Source organism: Lissotriton helveticus, chromosome 7 (genome assembly GCF_964261635.1).
Source record: "Lissotriton helveticus chromosome 7, aLisHel1.1, whole genome shotgun sequence".
In the NCBI taxonomy this organism is placed as follows: Eukaryota; Metazoa; Chordata; class Amphibia; order Caudata; family Salamandridae; genus Lissotriton; species Lissotriton helveticus.
Window position 1 is genome coordinate 795,190,287 of NC_136068.1, and position 19,709 is coordinate 795,209,995.

Below are 19,709 nucleotides of genomic sequence, written 5' to 3' on the forward strand. Positions count from 1 at the left end.
TGTAGTCTGAGGTTTGTGGGTCCTTGACAGGCCATGCTCCAAAAAACTTATTCCATAGGCCGTAAGATGGTCTAAGACATGCCGTTGAAAAATACCAGCAATAAAATACTGACAACCAAAAATGGTCCAGTCTACGATCAAAATAAAAGCAAGTTGAATCATTAACAAGGGCGTCGTGCATTTACTGGGTACTGGTTGATGTACGGCAAGGGGCTGGACAATAGGCAAATGTGGATGTTTGGTAGGTGTTGACAGCATGCTGTCAGAGATGTCTCAAGTTGTCCCAGTCAGTTGCAAACAGCTAAACATGTTTTTCCTTCACATTCTGGTAGTTTTAGTTTATTTACATTGTCCCGGAAGCGTTTATTTATCTAGGTACCTTTTTCATTTATTAGATGGTATTCGCCAAAGATAAAAACAATGGTATGTCTTTAGTCCAATGGTAATAGATGTGTCTGACAGGACTATATGCGCTGGCAACTAAACCAAGCAAAGGAAAAGCTTCCAATTCTACATCTAATTCATGACTAATGAATTGAAAAATATGTAAAAAATAAATATTGGTGTCTACAGAGCACGGTGCAAAAAAACATTGATAATGGGTATTTTTATTTCAGAAAATTCGCCATCAAGCTGCTTCTAGAAATTTAGAAAGCTTTACGGTGAAGAATGCTTTCAACAAACCAACAAGATATCAGGTAATTTTTAACACAATATTCTTAATGAACTCATTGACTTTCGATGGTGCATATTTGGGTGTTGACTCAGCTGTCCATGTGAATGAAATACTCGTAAATGAAATAAGTGAACAGAAGAAGGCAAAAAAAGGTTTCCAGTTTTCTTTTCATAAAACTGTAAGAATGAAAAAAATAACTTTTCTTTGAACCTTTATGCGTAGGTCATAAAGTGCAGGAGGGAGCCCAGTTAGCACAATTGAAGTCATTTCATCATTTCTGAAAGTCTATCGTTAACTTGATCAAGAATAATTTGCAGAGTGTTTGAATGAGATGTTTGAAGCTTTCTATACGGAAAAAAATTGATCGCGGACATAAAATTTCCAACTGTCTGGACCATATTTTAAGGGCATGTGGAAATTCTTTGATGAATTGTTATGAACATTTATGATTATGCGGCTGTAATGTGTCGATCAGTCTGCTAATAACATATATACATTTGGGCTTAAAGCGGGTATAAGGGAGAGACTACAGTGCTCTGGGTGGAAGGAAAAGGGCGAGGGCGTACTAAAATGTGCGTGTTTCAGGAAGAGTCTATGAGAAATCTTCTCAGAAGGCGTGGCCTCCTTAACTAAAGGCACATGTAGTACAAGTCAAATAGAATATTATGCTTGAAAAATTAGTAAATAGGCTTTTAGTTGGACACATCTTATTCAAAATCCGTAGGCTATTTAACCTAACAATATATATAAGTAAGGTTATTATCTTGGACCATCGCCAGTACAACACATGACATGGAAAAAGTAAGTGAAATATCCTGATTAATCGGTTGGAATAAAATCGTACCTTATGCCCTTGGCCCTCAATGATACACACAACAATCTCCCCCAAGTTGTTGCATCTCAGTGCCACAAGGGGACTGCTAATGATACTACTTTGCAGTAACTGGTTGTTACCAGTGAAAAAGTACAGCTTTCTCCTCCAGCCAGCAGGCAGGTAAAGAGGGACCTGTAGGGCATCAGCTCAGTGTCCATTATTTTGTTTTTCCAGGATCCCATCCTAGCAGGCCTTACATTACTTAAATCACTGGGAGTGAAGCAATGTTCTGATACATCTAGAGATAGTCAAGAGCACCCTAGTCGAGTTGCAGATTACAGGGCTCTGGGAATTATCAATATGATTTATACCAGATGATGTCAGAAGTGGCTAGGGAGGCCTAGAGGAAGGGGTGGACATTTCTTGACATTATTAGTGACTCGAGTAGAAATAATGCAAATAATTGTAATCACGGAAATATTTCTACAGACTGATCAAGGAAAGACTTACCAGGTGTCTCACAATAAGTGTTTCACATTACAACCCATAAACAATAGGTGCGCAGAGTGATAACCAAATATCTCTGGCTGACACCAAACTTGATTTGCAAGCTGAATGAGCCCATTGATGTGTGTCAGCTTTTAGTAATTTGGTGTAAATCAAAGTTCTTATAGACTAGAGTAGAATGTTCTAACAATATATTGACAATGTATTTTATCACCCACTTTAGAAGCACACTTTAAAACGAACTCAAATCTGGTAAATTAAGTAATTGTTGTCACTTTGGCCATTTCACAGTTTGTGAACTGGATCTGGCTGTCTCAGTACATGAGATATCTTATAAAAAACTGCTGAGAGTAGGTAGACACAATGTTACCACACCCCACTTAAAATGGCGAGAGAGGTCTCACACCCCAGGAGGCTGGAACATTAAATTTTAAATATTTTATTTAAAAATTGAGACACCAGTTTAAAGGAGCAGCTTATCCCTCCCATTCATAAACCATCTGCTTTTCAACAGGTAGTGAAGCAGCTCTCCCAGTTCCAGGATCCTATTTTCTCATAAAAATCATGAGGTTAGGCTGGGCAGAAAATGGGCTCCAAGATGGACAAATGCACATCCTCTTGTGCTATAACTTGTAGTGTCTGCCTGAAATCCATTGAGAAAATGGAGGGTTCATTCCATGGTTTGTGAACCTTATTAGCTGCCGTGGAACGCTCACATGCAGGGATAATTCCCCTGCTGTGCTGAGCGTTCCACGGGAACGGGTGCAGCTGTGATGAGCTCAGCTCGTCATGAGCACCGGAGCGCCGTGCCTCATGATGAGCTGAGCTCGTCATGAGCATGGGGGTGCTGTGCGTGCCCCCCGCCCCCCAGCGCAGCAGGGGAATTACCCCCTGCAGCGAAGGGGTTAAAAAACTTGCTTTGAAGTTAGGTTGTTAAAACTCTAATGGAGAGCCAATATAAAATGGAAGAAATTCATAATGAGTATTGCATCAAAGTTTGTTATGGGTACATAGGAACCTTACGTGGATTTGGCCATTACGTGCACTCTTCTGGGTTTTTCTCAGTTTTTGACTTAGTGCATGATTTAGAGGTTGGCAGAAATGGTACTCCATTGCAAACGTGACATTGTACTCTTTCTGCCAAACTTAGTCCACCTGCCTCATTGAGAGATGTGCAGACTGTAAGATTTCAATTGGTAGAGCCTCCGTTGACTCCAACCATTGAAGATTCCTGCTGAAGTAGGAGCTGTCAGAGAAAGGGAACTACACTGCCTACCCTATTTAATGTGGACAGTGTAATGTCCTTTTTTTATGGCCATCCCCTCCATGAAAAATCCTCGCAGTTAGGAACAGAAAAACATTAATGACTCCCCACATCCTCGGCGAAAACTCCCAAGGTGTAGGTGTCAATATTTGTTTTTGTAAAGCCAAAGGGCCTCAGTAAGTTTTTCGTGATAGAACGAGCGCACAGGGTCCCAGGTGGCCGTTCCAGACCGGGAGCGCTCCCGCGACCTCTGCTGGCCCGAATCCTCAATTTCCAGGACAGAGATGCTATCCTTCAAAGCGCGAGGGTCAGCGCCCTACTCAGGTATGAGAATGTCACTATCTCCCTTTTCCCTGACTTTACACAAAGAGTGCAAAAACAGAGAAGATCCTTTCTGTCGGTGAAGCGAGATTTAAGGGAAAGGGGCATAAAATACTCAATGCTGTTCCTGGCCCGTCTCAGAGTCGAGGCGGAGGGCCGGGCATGGTTCTTTGATCAACTGGAGGCGGTGATGAAGTGGCTTGAATTTCGGGGTGCTCAGGCCCCGGTGGACCAAGGAAATGATGACAATGCAGACAGTCAGCCGCCTGGAAACTGAGGCCTGTTGAACACTTGGCCTGCCTTGGGGAGAAACGGGGGACCTTGGTTGGTGGGGATCCGGGGGGATGGGACACTTGTGCTAGGGCACTAGGGGTGCAAGGTGTTTGATAATTTGCTGACTCTGCATTTTTCAGGACCAACAGTTGCATGGACTGGGGACATGGGCCAGGAGCTCAGGACCTGTTACCCCCCTGAGGTTTTCTATTCTCTCTTTGAATTTTTGGGGCCACAGGCACTCTGCATTTTTCAGTGGGCAATTTGGAGCCCAGTGGGCAGGGCAGCGGGGTGGAGGGTTTTGGGGAGGGAAGTTTGTTTCATCTGTTGGATGGTTTGTTGGTTGCATCAGCACAATATGCTTGTCCGATAGGCAAAGTGCGGAGGTTTGTCAACTGTACCATGTAGACTGTGGGGGGTAGGGAAGTCAATGTTTTGAGTCGGAACGTTAAGGGACTGGGGGACAAAATCAAGCAAAGTGTGGTTCTTCAGTATCTTAAAAGGCAGGCGCCAGACGTGGTCCTGCTTCAGGAGACACATCTTATTGGGAACTCATGCAAAGCTCTGCACAGAATGGGGTACACATTGGTCGCACACCCGAGGTTCACATCGGGTTCCAGGGGAGTGGGCATTCTGATTCGTAAGGCGTTCCCATTGGCAGTTACTTCCTCATGGGAGGATGGTAGTGGCAGATACACAGGAGTTACAGACACATGGAAGGGTTGCCACATCACTTTCCTGTCTATTTATGTTCCTCCGAGGCTACAGGGCACTACATTTGCAGATTTGGGGTCGGCCCTGCTTGCTCTCCCTGATGGACTGTTAATTTTAGGAGGTAACTTTAATGCAGTCGTATTTGGTGTTGTGGACAGGCATCCCCCATGGGAAATGGGGCGGGCGATGCGGTGGCTGCCTGATTTCATGGACGCTATGGGCCTGGTTGATGGTTGGCGATTGCTCCATCCGGATCAAAAGCAATACACATTCCACTTGAGGGAACACGATAGTCTGTCGCGGTTGGACTACTGTCTAATCCCTGCCGCACATGCCTCTTACATAACAGAAGTCACGCACCTGGCCCGAGGCATCTCAGACCATTCACTGCTGTGGGTCCACATAGTTGTAGCTCCCGGTACCGTGGGAAGGGTGGCCCCCATCAATCCGTGGTATCTGCGCAATCCTAAAATTTGCAAAGATATCATTACCACACAAGACGAATACTTTATTAATAACGTGGGGTCGGTGTCCTCTTCCCGGTCTCTGTGGGAGGCCTTTAAAACTGTCATTAGGGGTCAGGCTCTATCGTTGATAGTGGGTTCAAAAAAAGAGAAGTAGAGGGAGGTGGTGGCCCTGGAGACTGAAATTAGTGACCTTAAGGGTGATTTGGAACTGGGAGTGACGCAGGCCAAACTTCATCTATTGAGCCTGAAACAACTCGACTACAAAGAACTGGTCACTGATAGGGCCAAGGCTCTTGGTAGGGAACATTAGGGCAGACTCTATGACCTGGGGGATAAGGCCGGTAAGCTTATCGCATGGCTGGACAGGAGGGATTGGGCTTGCCCTCTCGTCCCAGAGCTCCTAACGGAGGAGGGGGTATCGCTTACTGATCCACAGGACATAGTGGATAGGTTTGCAGAACACTTTCAGATGGTCTACACGTCGGTCTCTCCCCATTCAGAGGCTGACTCCCAGCTGCTACTCCGAGATATACAGCTTCCGTGTCTTACACCTGTGGATCGGTAGTTCATGGATAGTGTGCTCACAGCGGACGACATTGCTCAAGCAATCCATTCCTTAAACTCTGGCAAGGCATTGGGCCCCAACGGGCTCTCCATTGAACTCTTCAAACTTAAACCGGATAAATTAGCACCTTATTTGAAAGACATGTTTGTTGACTCTAGAGACAAAGGGGCTCTGCCTAGGGATCAGAGAGTGGCTACGGTGGTCGTGATTCATAAGGAGGGTACAAGTAAGAAGAAATGTGCCTCGTACAGTCCTATATCTTTATTAAACGCTGAACCCAAAATTCTGGCCAAACTCCTGGCAAACAGCATGGTAAAAGTCATCAGTGGTCCAGTTCACCCTGATCAATTGGGCTTTATGCCTCATAGGAATACGTCCCTAAACCTACGCAGATTGCACGGCGTCATAGCCAGAGTCCACACTCTACGGGAGTCAGCGGTAATTGCGTCGCTTGACGCAACAATGGCCTTTGATACGATTGAATGACCCTATTTGTGGGCTGTATTGACCAAATTCGGGTTTGGCCTCGAATTTATTGGATGGGTACGCCTGCTCTATACTAAACCGCTTGCCCAAATAGTGGTAAACAACAGAGTCTCAGCACCCTTCCTGCTCGGTCGAGGCACTCGGCAGGGTTGCCCGCTATCCCATCTTCTCTTCTCATTGACCTTGGATCCTCTTGCCGCCTGGATATGTTGGGAACCATCGATTAGGGGTCTGCGGTGGTCCCCCGAGTGGGAAGATCACATATCATTATATGTAGACGATATTCTGCTTTACCTGACTTCTCCCCGTTACTCCCTTATTTTGTTCTTCGATGTCCTTGCCTCGTTCGGGAGAAATTCAGGACTCTCAATCAACTGGGGGAAATCCTTGTTGTTTGTATTGAGGGGCGACCCCCCTGTCCCTCCTCGAAACTGTCCTATACAGGTCAGTACAGATGGTTTTAAGTATTTGGGAGTCTTTGTCTCTCTGGATCCCTCGGCCCGATATGCCCGAAATCTCCTTCCCCCTTTGCAGATGCTCAAGAGTGATATTGCAAGTGGAAGAGGCTCCCTCGTTCATTGTTGGGAAGGGCAGCCCTCTTTAAAATGATGGCTCTGCCTTGTTTATTTTACGCTTTGCAGAATACCTAGGATGTTGTGCCATCTGGTTATTTCCGTGAGATCGAGAGTCTGCCGCAGAGTTTGCTATGGGAGGGCAGGCCCCGTATCGCTCTGAACAAACTGACACTTCCCTGGTATGATGGAGGCATCGCCCTCCTGGATATTGAAAGATACTATTGGGCCTCTCAGTTGGCAGCGATTAACCATGGCACATATGGTAGAATAGATGACCCTGGATATGCCATGGATAAATGTCTTCTCCCTGGGGGTAGATACATCAGGGCCTTGCATTCCCGCCCGACGAGGCTGACGTTGACGGGGCCTACCAAACATTCAGTTCAGATCTGGCACGACGCCACGAGTTCCCTGGGTTGGAGAGACAAACTGACCATGGCCACCCCACTGTGGGACTCCAAGAAGTTGGGTAGGCTCTGGAAAACAAAAGGTTTTGATAAAGGGGACCTTATAGGGATCTCAACGGTCAAAGATATCTGGGGAAAGGGGAGGATTAAGTTGTTTGAGGAGATGCAGGTGGAATATGAACTAGCAAACTCGGAGTACTTCCGCTATGCACAGGTCCGGCACTCGCTTCTCTCTGCACTGCCCAGTGATGTGGAACCCCCAGAGGTTTCACCCCTGGAGGATAGGATACTGGATGGCCACCTACCTGACAAGACGATCTCCTTGATATACAAAAAACTAATCAATCATAGAGCTGACCTCCTTGAGGTGTTGAGGGACAAATGGGTGCAAGATGGGGTAGAGCTAGATGATGAGGACTGGCACACAGCATTGTCGTCCCTGAGGGAGGTCGCCATTCCAGCTTGCCTGAGACTGGTCCAGCTTAAGATTCTGCATAGGGTCTACATCACGGGACCTCAACTGGTGCACATGGGACTGTCGGATAGTGGGTTATGCAGGTGGCAGTGTGGTCTCACAGGTACATTCATGCATATAATCTGGGAATGCGTATGCATCACTGCATACTGGAGTAAGATACACAACACTCTAAATAGAGTACTGGGAGTCTCCCTGATACCAGAGGCGAGGAGATGCCTCCTAAACATATGGGAACCTACTGATTTGAACAACTCACAGACGCAATGGGCTACTCTGGGCTTCATGTTAGCTAAACGAAATATAGCCCAGTTATGGGGAGCGGAACAACATCCCATTCCAGAAGTGTGGGAAAACAACATGAATTGGTGTATGTTCAGGGAGAAAACAACGTATCTTGCAAGGGGACGCCGTCGAAAATGGTCACGGGTTTGGGGACCGTGGAATAGTTACAAAGGAGAAATTTGTACACCCCCCAGAAATTATGTTTTTGATGTCCCCCTCTCCCCTTGAAGTTCCCTTTCATTTGTAGGTATTGTTTATCCTCTAACCCCCTGATGTATGAATCTGCAACGCTGAAGTAACCTCTGTACTGTGTTTTTGCTGATGCTTTCTTGAATAAAAAGAATTATACAAAAAATATATTTGTTTTTGTTTTTCAAAAACAGACTCCCAATTTTGGACATTTGTTCATGAAAAACAAAAATGTTTATACTGTTCTCAAAAAGAGATGTCAGACATCCACCAAAGTTTTGTATCTTCCATGACAGCATTTCCCTTCAAGATAAAGAGGCTGTTGAGCTGGTGGTCATCTCTTAAATCTAACGGACAGTAGTCCACCAGGATGGTGTACTCCGCTCCCTAACATATGAAGTCTCATATGTCAAACTTAAAATGAGACATTTAGTTTGTTTTTACCCTAATTATTATTCTGTTTGGGATAAGCATTATGTGTGGATCCTTAAACCTCAATTAATTTTTATATCCATTCTCTTCTGCTTCCGTACAGCTGCCAGCTGTTAGATGTCCCATCTACCTCCAAAGAGTTATCATTGTTGGAGATTGATCTTGCCTCTTCATTAGTCCCTGTCATATTCATCCTGGCAAATACTTCTTCAGACACTATCTGCATCATTAAACTAAACCATGAATAAATAATTGTTTACACATCTGTTTGACAAGAGCCACGCATTGCTTATTCAGATTGTGCATCTATTATAAGGAACATATATCTTGAATGAGGTACTGGACACCTTGGAACAAACCGAGATCTATGAGGATACATTTTGCAGTAAGAGTATTTTCAAAAAAAATATTTACCACAAAGTAAGATGGCATCTAAAATTACACCACCGCTGGCATCCCTGGTGAGATGTGGTGTCAATTATTATGCCATTTAAGAGGGGAGCATACCATTGAGACATAGGGCTGCAGTACCATTGAGTTTTACTTGGTTTTCCTCTGTAAAGATTCTCTATATTCTTCTACAGTCTTCACCAAAATGAACTTGTATATCCATGATCTTAATTAGGAGGAAATCTTTATCTTTTGCATATCTCAGTGCTGGTGTATCATACAGAGTTCTAAGCAATCAAAAAACGTTTTTAAACATTACATAATATCAGTTAGTACCACGCCACACTGAAATATTACTTTAGTATACCTCCCTTCATATTGGCATCACATTTGGACATCACAGTCATTGGTTAAAAATCACCAGACATAAATAATCGTAGAGGGAACAAAATGTTCCGCTCTGAAAAATCAATTAGATTTAACTTAATTTTCAAAAACCGGAAAAGTCTGCAGACATCTGCAGATGGCAGGCACTTTCCTGCCCAGATAAAAATACATGTTCTATTTAAAACTACATAAATACTTCTGAAGAGATTTACAACAAATTCTAAACGGTAAAAGAGTAAACCGAGATGTGCTGGCATGCCTTTCCATTGGACAATTTCTTAAGCAAATCCCAAAACACCCTCTGGTAGATGGAATGGCGAAGTCATGTTTTAGGCCAATAACGTTTTTGATCTATCTATCTATCTATCTATCTATCTATCTATCTATCTATCTATCTGTCTGTCTGTCTGTCTGTCTGTCTGTCTGTCTGTCTGTCTGTCTGTCTGTCTGTCTGTCTGTCTGTCTGTCTGTCTGTCTGTCTGTCTGTCTGTCTATCTATCTATCTACAAACTTCAGCTCCACAAACATAACAAACTGTATTTCATAGGAGGCTATACAATTTAGAAATATTAGATGGTTCTGTGAAAAATAGAATTTTTCATTATCACAATGACAGTCTCCAAACTACTTAGCCGAGATTTACCATTGTGAGGGCAGGTACGATTATGCTGCAATGTAGGGATACATTATGTGGCAGGACTATCTAAATTATGCAGCAAGAAAAGCCAACATATGCAGCACTTTCTTTGGTATTATTATTTTTTATTCATTTGAGTCAGTGGCATAACAAGGACGCTTTGGGCTCCAGTGTAAGTAGGAATAAACCCCCCGCCAACACTGATGTCCAGAAATGTTCACCTACCACTCATGCATTGCAACATTCAATATGCCATACACTTCCGCTTCTGTGCACACACCTTAATATATTTGGATGCATTTGCATTTATGTTAGAAAATACAGTGTTCAAACATTAATGAAAGAATCAATGTGGTAGAAAAACGTCATCTACTATGGTGTGTATATAAATGTAAGTTTATGAAATTGCTAGATATCATCAAGGAGGAAGTGCTGCAGTCCTGAGCACTTCTTTTTAGAAATCACGGTTTTCATTTGTGTTACAGTTCAGTTAGATTAAGCAAAGTGAAATAGGACTGCACCTCCTAGCAGACATTAGCTTGTTATAATTAAGCCCAGGAATAGAGGTCTGTGTCCTTGGTAATATGTTATGTAATATGAGTCATCTGCTAACCTTATATAAACAATTATTTTACATTGCCTTTTCTTATTGCGGGCAACATCTATTAAAGATTCATATTGGCAATATGTATTTCTCACTAAAAATAATTTAGGGGGGCATTATGATGGTGGCGATCCGCCCGCCATCGCAACCACCATTACCCCTCGCCATATTACCATGGCGGAGGGTACCGTGGCGAACGGAAAGTTCGACGGATGCTTTTTCGCTGGTTGGCAATCGATACGATTGCCGACTGGGCGTAGCAAGGATAGGTTCCAGGCACCACCATCCATATTATGATGCCTGGTGGTAAAGGCCTTTCCAAGGCGGCAATGCCGCCATGGAAAGGCTGGCTGGAATACCTTTAGGAGCCCGTTGCGGGCCCCCGGGGCTGTGGGGGGCTGCACTTATTGCCATGCAATGTTGAAGATGGGAATGTGACCATCAGGGTGGCGGTCGCTTCCTAATTGGCAGTGCCGGACCGCCGCACCGCTGGCCGACAGTCCCAGCACTTCTAGAGTGGCGGGCAGACTAAAGTCCGCCCGCCATCCTAATAAGCCCCTAAATACGCTTGTCAACTCAAATTAAATAAAGCAAAGTAGCCTTCTCCGCTTTAGTGCTCAGTTTCCTGAGTTACTCTAACCTCCATAGAAAAAACACAGTATTCTTTGGCTAGTGACAGTTCCAAAGCAACCTACAACATATTCATTAAACAAAATATAAGCAACTAATCCACATTAAACTCTTAGCAGTATCCGGCATGTGTTAAGATTACATCATTAAAGGTAGGCATTTTGCTATATTCTACAATATAAGTAAATAAATACAATCTTTAACACAAATGAATACAGTAAAGAAAATTCATGGCTTGAAGACTCCGCCTGATGCGAAGATCGAACTTTAAAGTAATGACTAAGGGGCAGATTTATCAGGCTTAGCAACAGGGCAAATTCATAAAATGTGCAAAGTCTTGATAAACTAATTACTTTCCAGTGCAAAACTTGCTTTGGAAAGTTGTCAAAAAGTAAAGTAACTCAGCGCTATTTTTTGCTACTTTGAATCAATGTTGAGTTCAGTGGGTGTTACATGGGTACTAGCCCTTGCACCAAAAAGTAATACATCATAGTGCCAGAAATGAAAAAGCAAAAATGTTTATATTTATGTTGGCTTTTCCAACATTTCATGTGTCCTGTATTGTACAGCAAACATTTTAAGTTAGTCTATGTATTGGATTTTGCACTGGAAGAGGTACCTTCCAGTACAAAACATATGCTAGACATAACACACACACCCTTGCACTCCGGTGCAAGAGCATATGTATGGCACAATTTTGTAAAATGAAATGTCACATGTAGACTGAAGCACTATATTGTGACATCCACTTTGTGACCCTCAAACCATGACACAGGTTTGTACATGGACCCGGTCCCCTGCAGCCTGCAAACATTTCCAGGCCTAAAAACCCTATTCTAAGCGCTAAATAAGTCACCCCTAAAATTACTTTATTGCCTGTGAGTGAATGTATGATGATACAACGCATACCATCACAGTTTTGACAATGCAAGTTGTTACATCGACTTGCGTTGGAGGGTGCTGGGCTTAGGAATAGTGTGAATTACTATTCCAACTCCAGTCTACGTACAGTAGGGAAGGTGTTGGAATAGTAATTCACACTATTCGTTAGTCTAGACCGCCCTCCAGTGCAAGTTTATGTAACGACTTGCGTTGTTAATACCACGATGTAACCATTACGCTTTGTAATGGTTGCGTGGTAAAGGAGTTTTCCCCTGTGAGGTGGGGTGCATGGTGCCTAGAAGAGGTACATGCTTAAAATAATGTATGTAAAGAAAATAAATCACCAAAGCTATTTCCACTGTGTTTGGTTCAGCTGTTCCCACAAGAAGAGGGGTGTAAATCCAGGGGGGATCCAGGTGGCCCCCGTATGCACCCCAGGCGCAAATCTAGGAGGCCCCCTTTGTTCCCATTCTGCCAGCCTTTTCATGATGAGTTCAACTCCCTGAAAAGGACAGCAAACTGGCACCTGAAATAGGCTTGGCTGTGCCAGCTGCGGCACCACCAGCATATTCCTGCCGGTGAAAGACCCCCGACCGTACGATTGTCATCTTTGTGGGCCCTTTCCGACCACCGAGGCCGGAAAACTTCCCCCTGCTATAATACAATGCAACCGCTGTTACCGTGGTGGTCACAGCTACAGCAGAGCACATCTCCCCAAATCTATCACTGCAAATGTGTACAAAACTAACAGAAAACGTGTGATATGCACAAATATGCATAACATATGTGGGGATTTGACTTGAGCACCTTGTAACACATTTCTGGAGTGTGGCAGAATGTGCAAAGTCCGGTCAATGGGAATGCATTCTGTAGAGGGACTTACCTGGATTCTGACACACACAGGATCGTTGTCATCGGGTTTCAGCTTTAAAGGTATCGGGGGGACCTGGAGTAAAGGATCCATGGTGGAGACTGCTGGAGAGAAGCGGATTGGAATTTCCAATGGCTCAAGGCAGTCAGACTGCCGGGGACAGGTCATTAGACTCATATCGTAACCCGGATGGTAGTCAGAGATCCCTGTACAGGTCTATGGATGCAGTTTGTCTCCGACTACCGTTGCTGCGGTTGGAGAAATGCTGTCACAGTCGTCGGCCTTTCAGCAGTCCGTCGGAGTACATGATGCATGCATCACAATCCAGCGGTAGGACCGAAGGCCTCTGAAGAGACCTTTGATGGTCTGACTGCCTCTGACAGGACCACTGAAAGCTGGCCCGACTAGCATCGTAATCAGCCACATAGTTATCTAGAGTCATTAAAGCCATAAATATCTCAACAATCAAAAAAGAAGAAATGCTAGAGGAAATCCGAGATTCAAAGGAAATTCAAGAAAAATAATGGTGGTTTACTATAAACCAAATTAATTTCCTTAAAAAAAACAGAAACCACAGGTCCATGAGATGACTTCCAATCCATAAACATGTAAAAAACATTAAATATCAACCCACAAAAAACACTATTTTCCACTACAAAATACACATTACATTAAAACTATAAAATCCACACGATATAACATTACAATATGTAAAGTAACACAAGACTTGTACCAAACCTTAAGTAGGCCTAACAAACAACATTACTAAACAAGAGAGCACAAACTACTACTAACTAACCCTCTAAATCAAAACTAACAATATAATTAACATGAATGTAATGTAAAAGCATACTTGTATAGCGCATCTATAACTCCAGGGAGCATCTTGGCGCTAATATGGAAACCGGAAAAGGAGGACAAACCGGTATGCTGCACATGGCACGTCGAACTGAGGAATTCAGATCAGAGTTTTGCACAGTATGTCTGGAACAGTATAAATCCAGGTTTTGAGGGCCTGACTCAGAGGCAATCTGCAGGAGCTGAGGTGGCAAATGATTCCTTGCCTTTGAGCCCAAGACTGCCAGTGATTTTCCTCCCTTAGACACCAATTTAAAGGTTGGAATAATCACCAAGTTTGCGTAGGAAGATCTAAGGCTACGAGAGGGAAGATAGCGCTTAAACCCAGTTTGAAGGTATTGTGGTCCACGTGCGTGGAAGGCCCTAAAAGTAATAATAAGGACCTTAAACAATACACGCTTGTGGACTGGCAACCAATGCAAGGTATCTAATGCAGCAGAGGCAGAAGATTTCCTAGGCCACTTTAGTACCAGCCTAGCAGCCACATGCTGGACCATCTGAAGCTTATGCAAGACTGATTTGCTGACTCCTGCATACAGGCTATTGCAGTAGTCCAGTCTGGATGTAATAAGTGCAACAGCCACAGTGTGCCTAGCTGAAAAGGAGAGTAGGTCAAATAATTTCTTCAGACTTTTTATGATATGAAAACAGGTGCCTGCAACTGCCAGGGATTGTTTCTTCAAAGAAAGAGTTGTGTCAAACTTTATTCCTAAGTTTCTAACTGTTTTTATTGCATTAGGAGGGGGGGGGGGGGCATTTTCTGGCCACAAAGATTTGGGCACGAAAGAGTTTTGTTTGCCAAATGATAAAATCTCAGTTTTTTCTGAGTTACACCTCAGATGGTTGTTATTCATCCATCTGAAGGTAGCTGAGAGGCACTTTCTAAGGTTTTATTCCGCCTCAGTAGAGGTATTGTCAAGAACCAAAATGAGCTGCGTATCGTCCTCATAAGAGATGGTATTGATCCTATATGACGATATAAGCTTAATCAGGGGGGACATATAAACATTGAAGAGGGTCGGGTATGTGAGACCGTGTCAAAAGCTGCAGACAGGTCCAATAGGACCAGGACGCATTCTTACCCTGATTCAGGGCAGCTCGCAGGGTTTCAGCAGTATACAAAAGGGCGGATTCTGTTGAGTGTTGAACTCTGAAGCCTGACTGATTAGGATGCCATATATTAGTTTCCTCTAGTAAGTTGTATATTGACAAACTTTTATGTTAGCTTACACAGGGTGGGAAGAAGCGAGATAGGTCGCAGATTAGAGAGGGTTGCAGGATCAGCCAGTTGTTTTTTCTGAAGGGGTTTTATTACCGCAAGTTTCCATTCTGATGGAATTTTGGCTGTGAGAAGCGAGGAATTTATAATATTATTGATTGTGAGATTTACAACCTCAATAAAAGCGTGTAGTACATTAATAACATCAACCCACACCCCACCCCACCCCACCCCACCACAAAACCCTTTAGAGAAAATTAATTAAGGAATAGGCTTAAAAAATACTGGAATAGACTACAAACGTACACTTAGGGGCCAAATGCGAGTTCATCTTGCACACTGTCAGCCTGCCGTGACCGTGGCTGAGAGAATGCTGCCAAGCAGGCGGCATCTTAACCACTGCATCATGAGTTTATTGCGGGGCTGGCAGTACGCTTCAGCTCTCAGAGAGAGTCTGAAGGTAATGCCAGCTGCACTGCTGTGCCGGAAGTTGGACGCACTGTTGTCATGCACCATGTCATGCATGGCAAACAGGACACACATCAACAGTGCAGGCATAGGGGGGCACAACATGTGCTCCCGGCCACAATCCTCATGGGCTAAATCACCCGGGGCCCTTTTTGTAACCCTGAACATGCCTTTCTCCCGACCTTTTCATGGCGTGGTGCCCGCCATGAAAATCCCAGCAAGAAAGTCAGGACATAATTTTCACAGTGGTAATACACACACGTCGTATTCAGGTAGGGTCACAATCGACGAGGCGACGGTCAGACCGCCACAAACGGTACAGTGGTCCTAAGGCAGCAAAAGTCATAATCAGCCCCTTAGTGGGAAAAAATCTCCCCATAGAAAACAATAGACCTTTAACCAAAATATGTTATACCATATTTTAAATCTATAGAATATTTTGTAAATTATGAAAAAATACAAATAAATATACTAAGAAGATGGATTAGTCAATGTAAATAGTACTATAAAACAATACAAAACATGTGTTGAAACAAATATAAACATATACATTGAACAAAATATTTAAAAAAAATAACAATATAAAAAAAAACATTAACTATGCCATTTACTGTACTTTGGGAAAAAATAAATACTAATTATGGTTGTGAAATATTCAATACTTTACACCTAAAACTCACACTGTAATGTAGAATAGTAGCCTAAAGATACACTTCAGTGGGGTTTTTAGAAATTCAGATTACTCCGGCGCACTGCCTAGGATATACGTTACAGGGTGTTGATTGACAATCAGACATGTAGTGCGTAAAGAGCAGGCGGAAAAACACCCTTAACCGTCTAAAAAGTCAAGGGACTAAACAAAGTATATACAAGTGTGCTCTCGCTACTACAACAAAGTATCACAAACAGTGCAATGACTGAAAAATATATAAGGAAACAGAAGCAGAATCTTTGGTGTGTTCTTGATACAGCAAAAAGATGATTTATTCTCTCCAGACTCAAGAGATGTAATGAAAAGCCGACACGTGTTTCGTCGTGTACAGTTGAGTCAACACGACTCTTCAGGGCTTGAGGAATGATACGTTCGTGGTAGGTACTAGTTCCCGTACAGAGAGACGGCAACCGGGAACTATAGGAGGAGGGATTCCTAAACAGAGCGCATCGCCCTTTTGAGAGACGTACTCGTCTCGAGCCAGTCCAGTAACAGACGGATCCCCTCCCGGCTTATCTCCTGACACACCAGGAGTCAGAGTGGACAAATACGAAGAATTTTGCCTTTCTTGAATACAGATTACCAAGTAATTAGTACCTTCCACGTGACTATCATAAAGGGACAGACCGTTTCTATCTAGTCACATTTAGACTCGTGTCTCTCTCCGGCAAGTACCGTCCAGTACACGGATATTAGCCCAGACCTATCACTAAACACCACGAACGTATCATTCCTCAAGCCCTGAAGAGTCGTGTTTCACACCAAAGATTCTGCTTCTGTTTCCTTATATATTTTTCAGTCATTGCACTGTTTGTGATACTTTGTTGTAGTAGCGAGAGCACACTTGTATATAGTAGCCTAAAGATGTTATGCTCTAACAAGGTTATAGTGCTACTTCCACTCCGATATAAACCATTATTGGGGAAGGTGTTAGACGCTAAAGGGTTGACAATTAGTATTCACACAGAAACCTCAACAATTTAGAAGAAGGTGTTTCAAACTAAAGTGCTCACAAATTCTACTTCCACTCCAACCTAAACCATTTTGTGGAAAGAGTTGGTCACTAAAAGAGTGATGTGAGAAATGTGGTTGTTGATTCAAGGGTGTGTAAGCACTTCTCAAGCAACAGCAATAATCCTTGTCAGGGTGAACCACAAATGTCACTAAAAAACCTCTGTTATCTTGGCACTAAAGCAGGCTTACAGTCAATGAGTAAAGTATTTATGCAGCACACAAACAGTAATAAAGTGATCACAATTACTATTCCCTCTACAACCTTACTGATTTTGGGAACGTGACATGACACTAAAAAGCTCACATTTACTTTTTGCACTCAGTGTTCAGATTAACCATTCCCACTCCAATCTAAACCATTTTGGTAAAGCCTTTGAAGAGAAAAGGGGTAAAATGTAATCAAACCTAATTTTGGGGAAGGTGTTAAATCCTGAAGGGGTCACATTAATTTTTCCCACTACAACATAAACAATTTTCCACTCCAAACTATTTAGGGGAAGGTGTTGAACAATAAAGTAATCACATGTACTGCTCCTTCTCAAATCTAAACCATTTTGGGGAATGTTTTCAACAATAAAGTGTTCACATTTACTTTTTCCACTACAGCCAAACTGATTTTTGGAAAGGTGTTGGACAGTAAATGGTACACATTAACGTTTTGCACTTACAACTAAGCTACTTAGGATAATTTATTGGACACGAAAGGCCCGTTTACAAATACGGCGGTCCGTAGGACTGCCATACTCATGGTAGCAGTCTAACCACCGCCACAATGTGGCATTGTGGGCCGCATTCTCAGTATGGCGGTCAAACTGCCACAGGACCACTGTTTCTGCTGGGATGCAGGATTCCCAGCATGGTGGTGGCGTTCTGAGGCAGGAATATGCTGCTGGTGCCACACCTCTGAGCATATTACGAGTTACCAAACCACCACCCTTTCCATGATCGTGAGCCCACCATGAAAAGAGTGTTGGTGAGGAAACTAAGGGGGTCACCTGACACCTCTTGGCCCAGGGGCTGCATGTAGGGGGCACATGTAGTGCCCCCCTGATTTTCACCCCCGGTTCCTGCAAGGTTATGCAGGAAGGTGGAGTCTGTGCTCTGACAGTGGCAGTCTGCATGTTAGGCTCTTCTATGAGTCTGACAGATGGCTGCTGTCATACTCCCACATCACCGCCCGACAGACCAGGATTTACCTCCTGTTCTGGCAGGCAGCAACACCACGGCTTTGGCAGTCATACAGCAGACGGCACATTACACAATCTGCTGTGGGACCGCCTAGTCATAATCAGGCCCTAAAGGTGTCACATTTAGGGTCTAATTACGATGTTGGATGGAATTGGTTTCACCCAAAGCCGTCTTGTAAATAGGACCAAACGACCTCCAGTCGGTGGTCCTGACCGTCTTTTTTGGGTCAACCGAACACTGTTCGGTCGCATTCCAACATTTACCTATGGGATCTTGTGAGGCCGTACTACATGCTCCCATTGGGAAATGGGAGGTGTTGTAAATCCCTGCATCCCGTGGCAGGCACCTCAAGGGCCATAGGTGCCCCCTCTGCCTCCAACCGGAGGCCACGCACACACGGGAGCCCTGCTTTGTGCCCCCAACTAAACTTTCAGACAAGGTTTCCATGTCGGAAAGTCCGACATGGCAACCCTGCCGGAAACTGTGCATTGTGATCCCGAGGGCAGAAAGACCCCTATTTGGGATTACGGGCTGGCCTCTAACTGGCTGATGGGCTCCTTGAGCCAGCAATTCATAATCGGCCTGTTGGAATTGAAACCAACAATGGCGGTCGGAAAACCTCCGAACAAATGTCAGAGGCTTTCCAACTGCCACCGTATTAGGCCCCTTACTCTTCCCACTCCAGCCTAGACCATTTTGGGAAGGTGTTGGACAGTAATGTGGTAACATCAACTATTCGCCCTCCAATTTAAACCATTTTGGGGCAGGTTTTGGACACTACAGCGGTAATACTTACTGTTCCCACCTCTATCTAACCTATTTTAGGGAAGGCGTTGACTACTAATGGGGTCACATTTTCTGGTCCAATTCCAACCTAAGACATTTTAGAGATGGTGTTAAACATTAAAGGGTTTACATTTACTAGTACTAGTGCAATGTAAACTAATATTTTCGAAGATGTTTTAAACTTAAGATAGCACAATATATATTTATCACTCCATAAAACAAATATTTATTATATAACGTAAACACATATAAATATAGAAAATAATCTTAAAGATTCATACATTTACGTAAACCAGATATAAATATATATTTCTACAACAATTTATTAACAATATTAAATGAAATGAAGAATTATGCAATAACATGACTAAAATGATTAATTGCTAAATCTAAATATTATATAATAATTTTCCACCAAGCATAAGTATCACATTAAACAGTACAACAAATAATGAAATAGATACAAAACTATAATACAATCAATGTAAAAACTATTACAATGATTACAATATATTGTCATAAACCATACACGTTGAAGCAAAATCTGTCAATTACACATACACATTATAATTAGGTACAGACAAATATAAATACAGTTTAATTAATCCTAATT

At 43.3% G+C, this 19,709-nt stretch overlaps 1 protein-coding gene across 1 annotated transcript in view; it reads left to right on the top strand.

Moving 5' to 3' along the window:
• Positions 1-19,709, top strand: part of TRPC7 (transient receptor potential cation channel subfamily C member 7) — a 1,084,504-nt gene that overhangs the window by 1,002,434 nt on the left and 62,361 nt on the right. Inside the window, exon 9 of the mRNA XM_078653219.1 lies at positions 618-698. Coding sequence (XP_078509345.1) covers positions 618-698 — 81 coding nt within the window. The remainder of the gene's footprint in view (positions 1-617; positions 699-19,709) is intronic.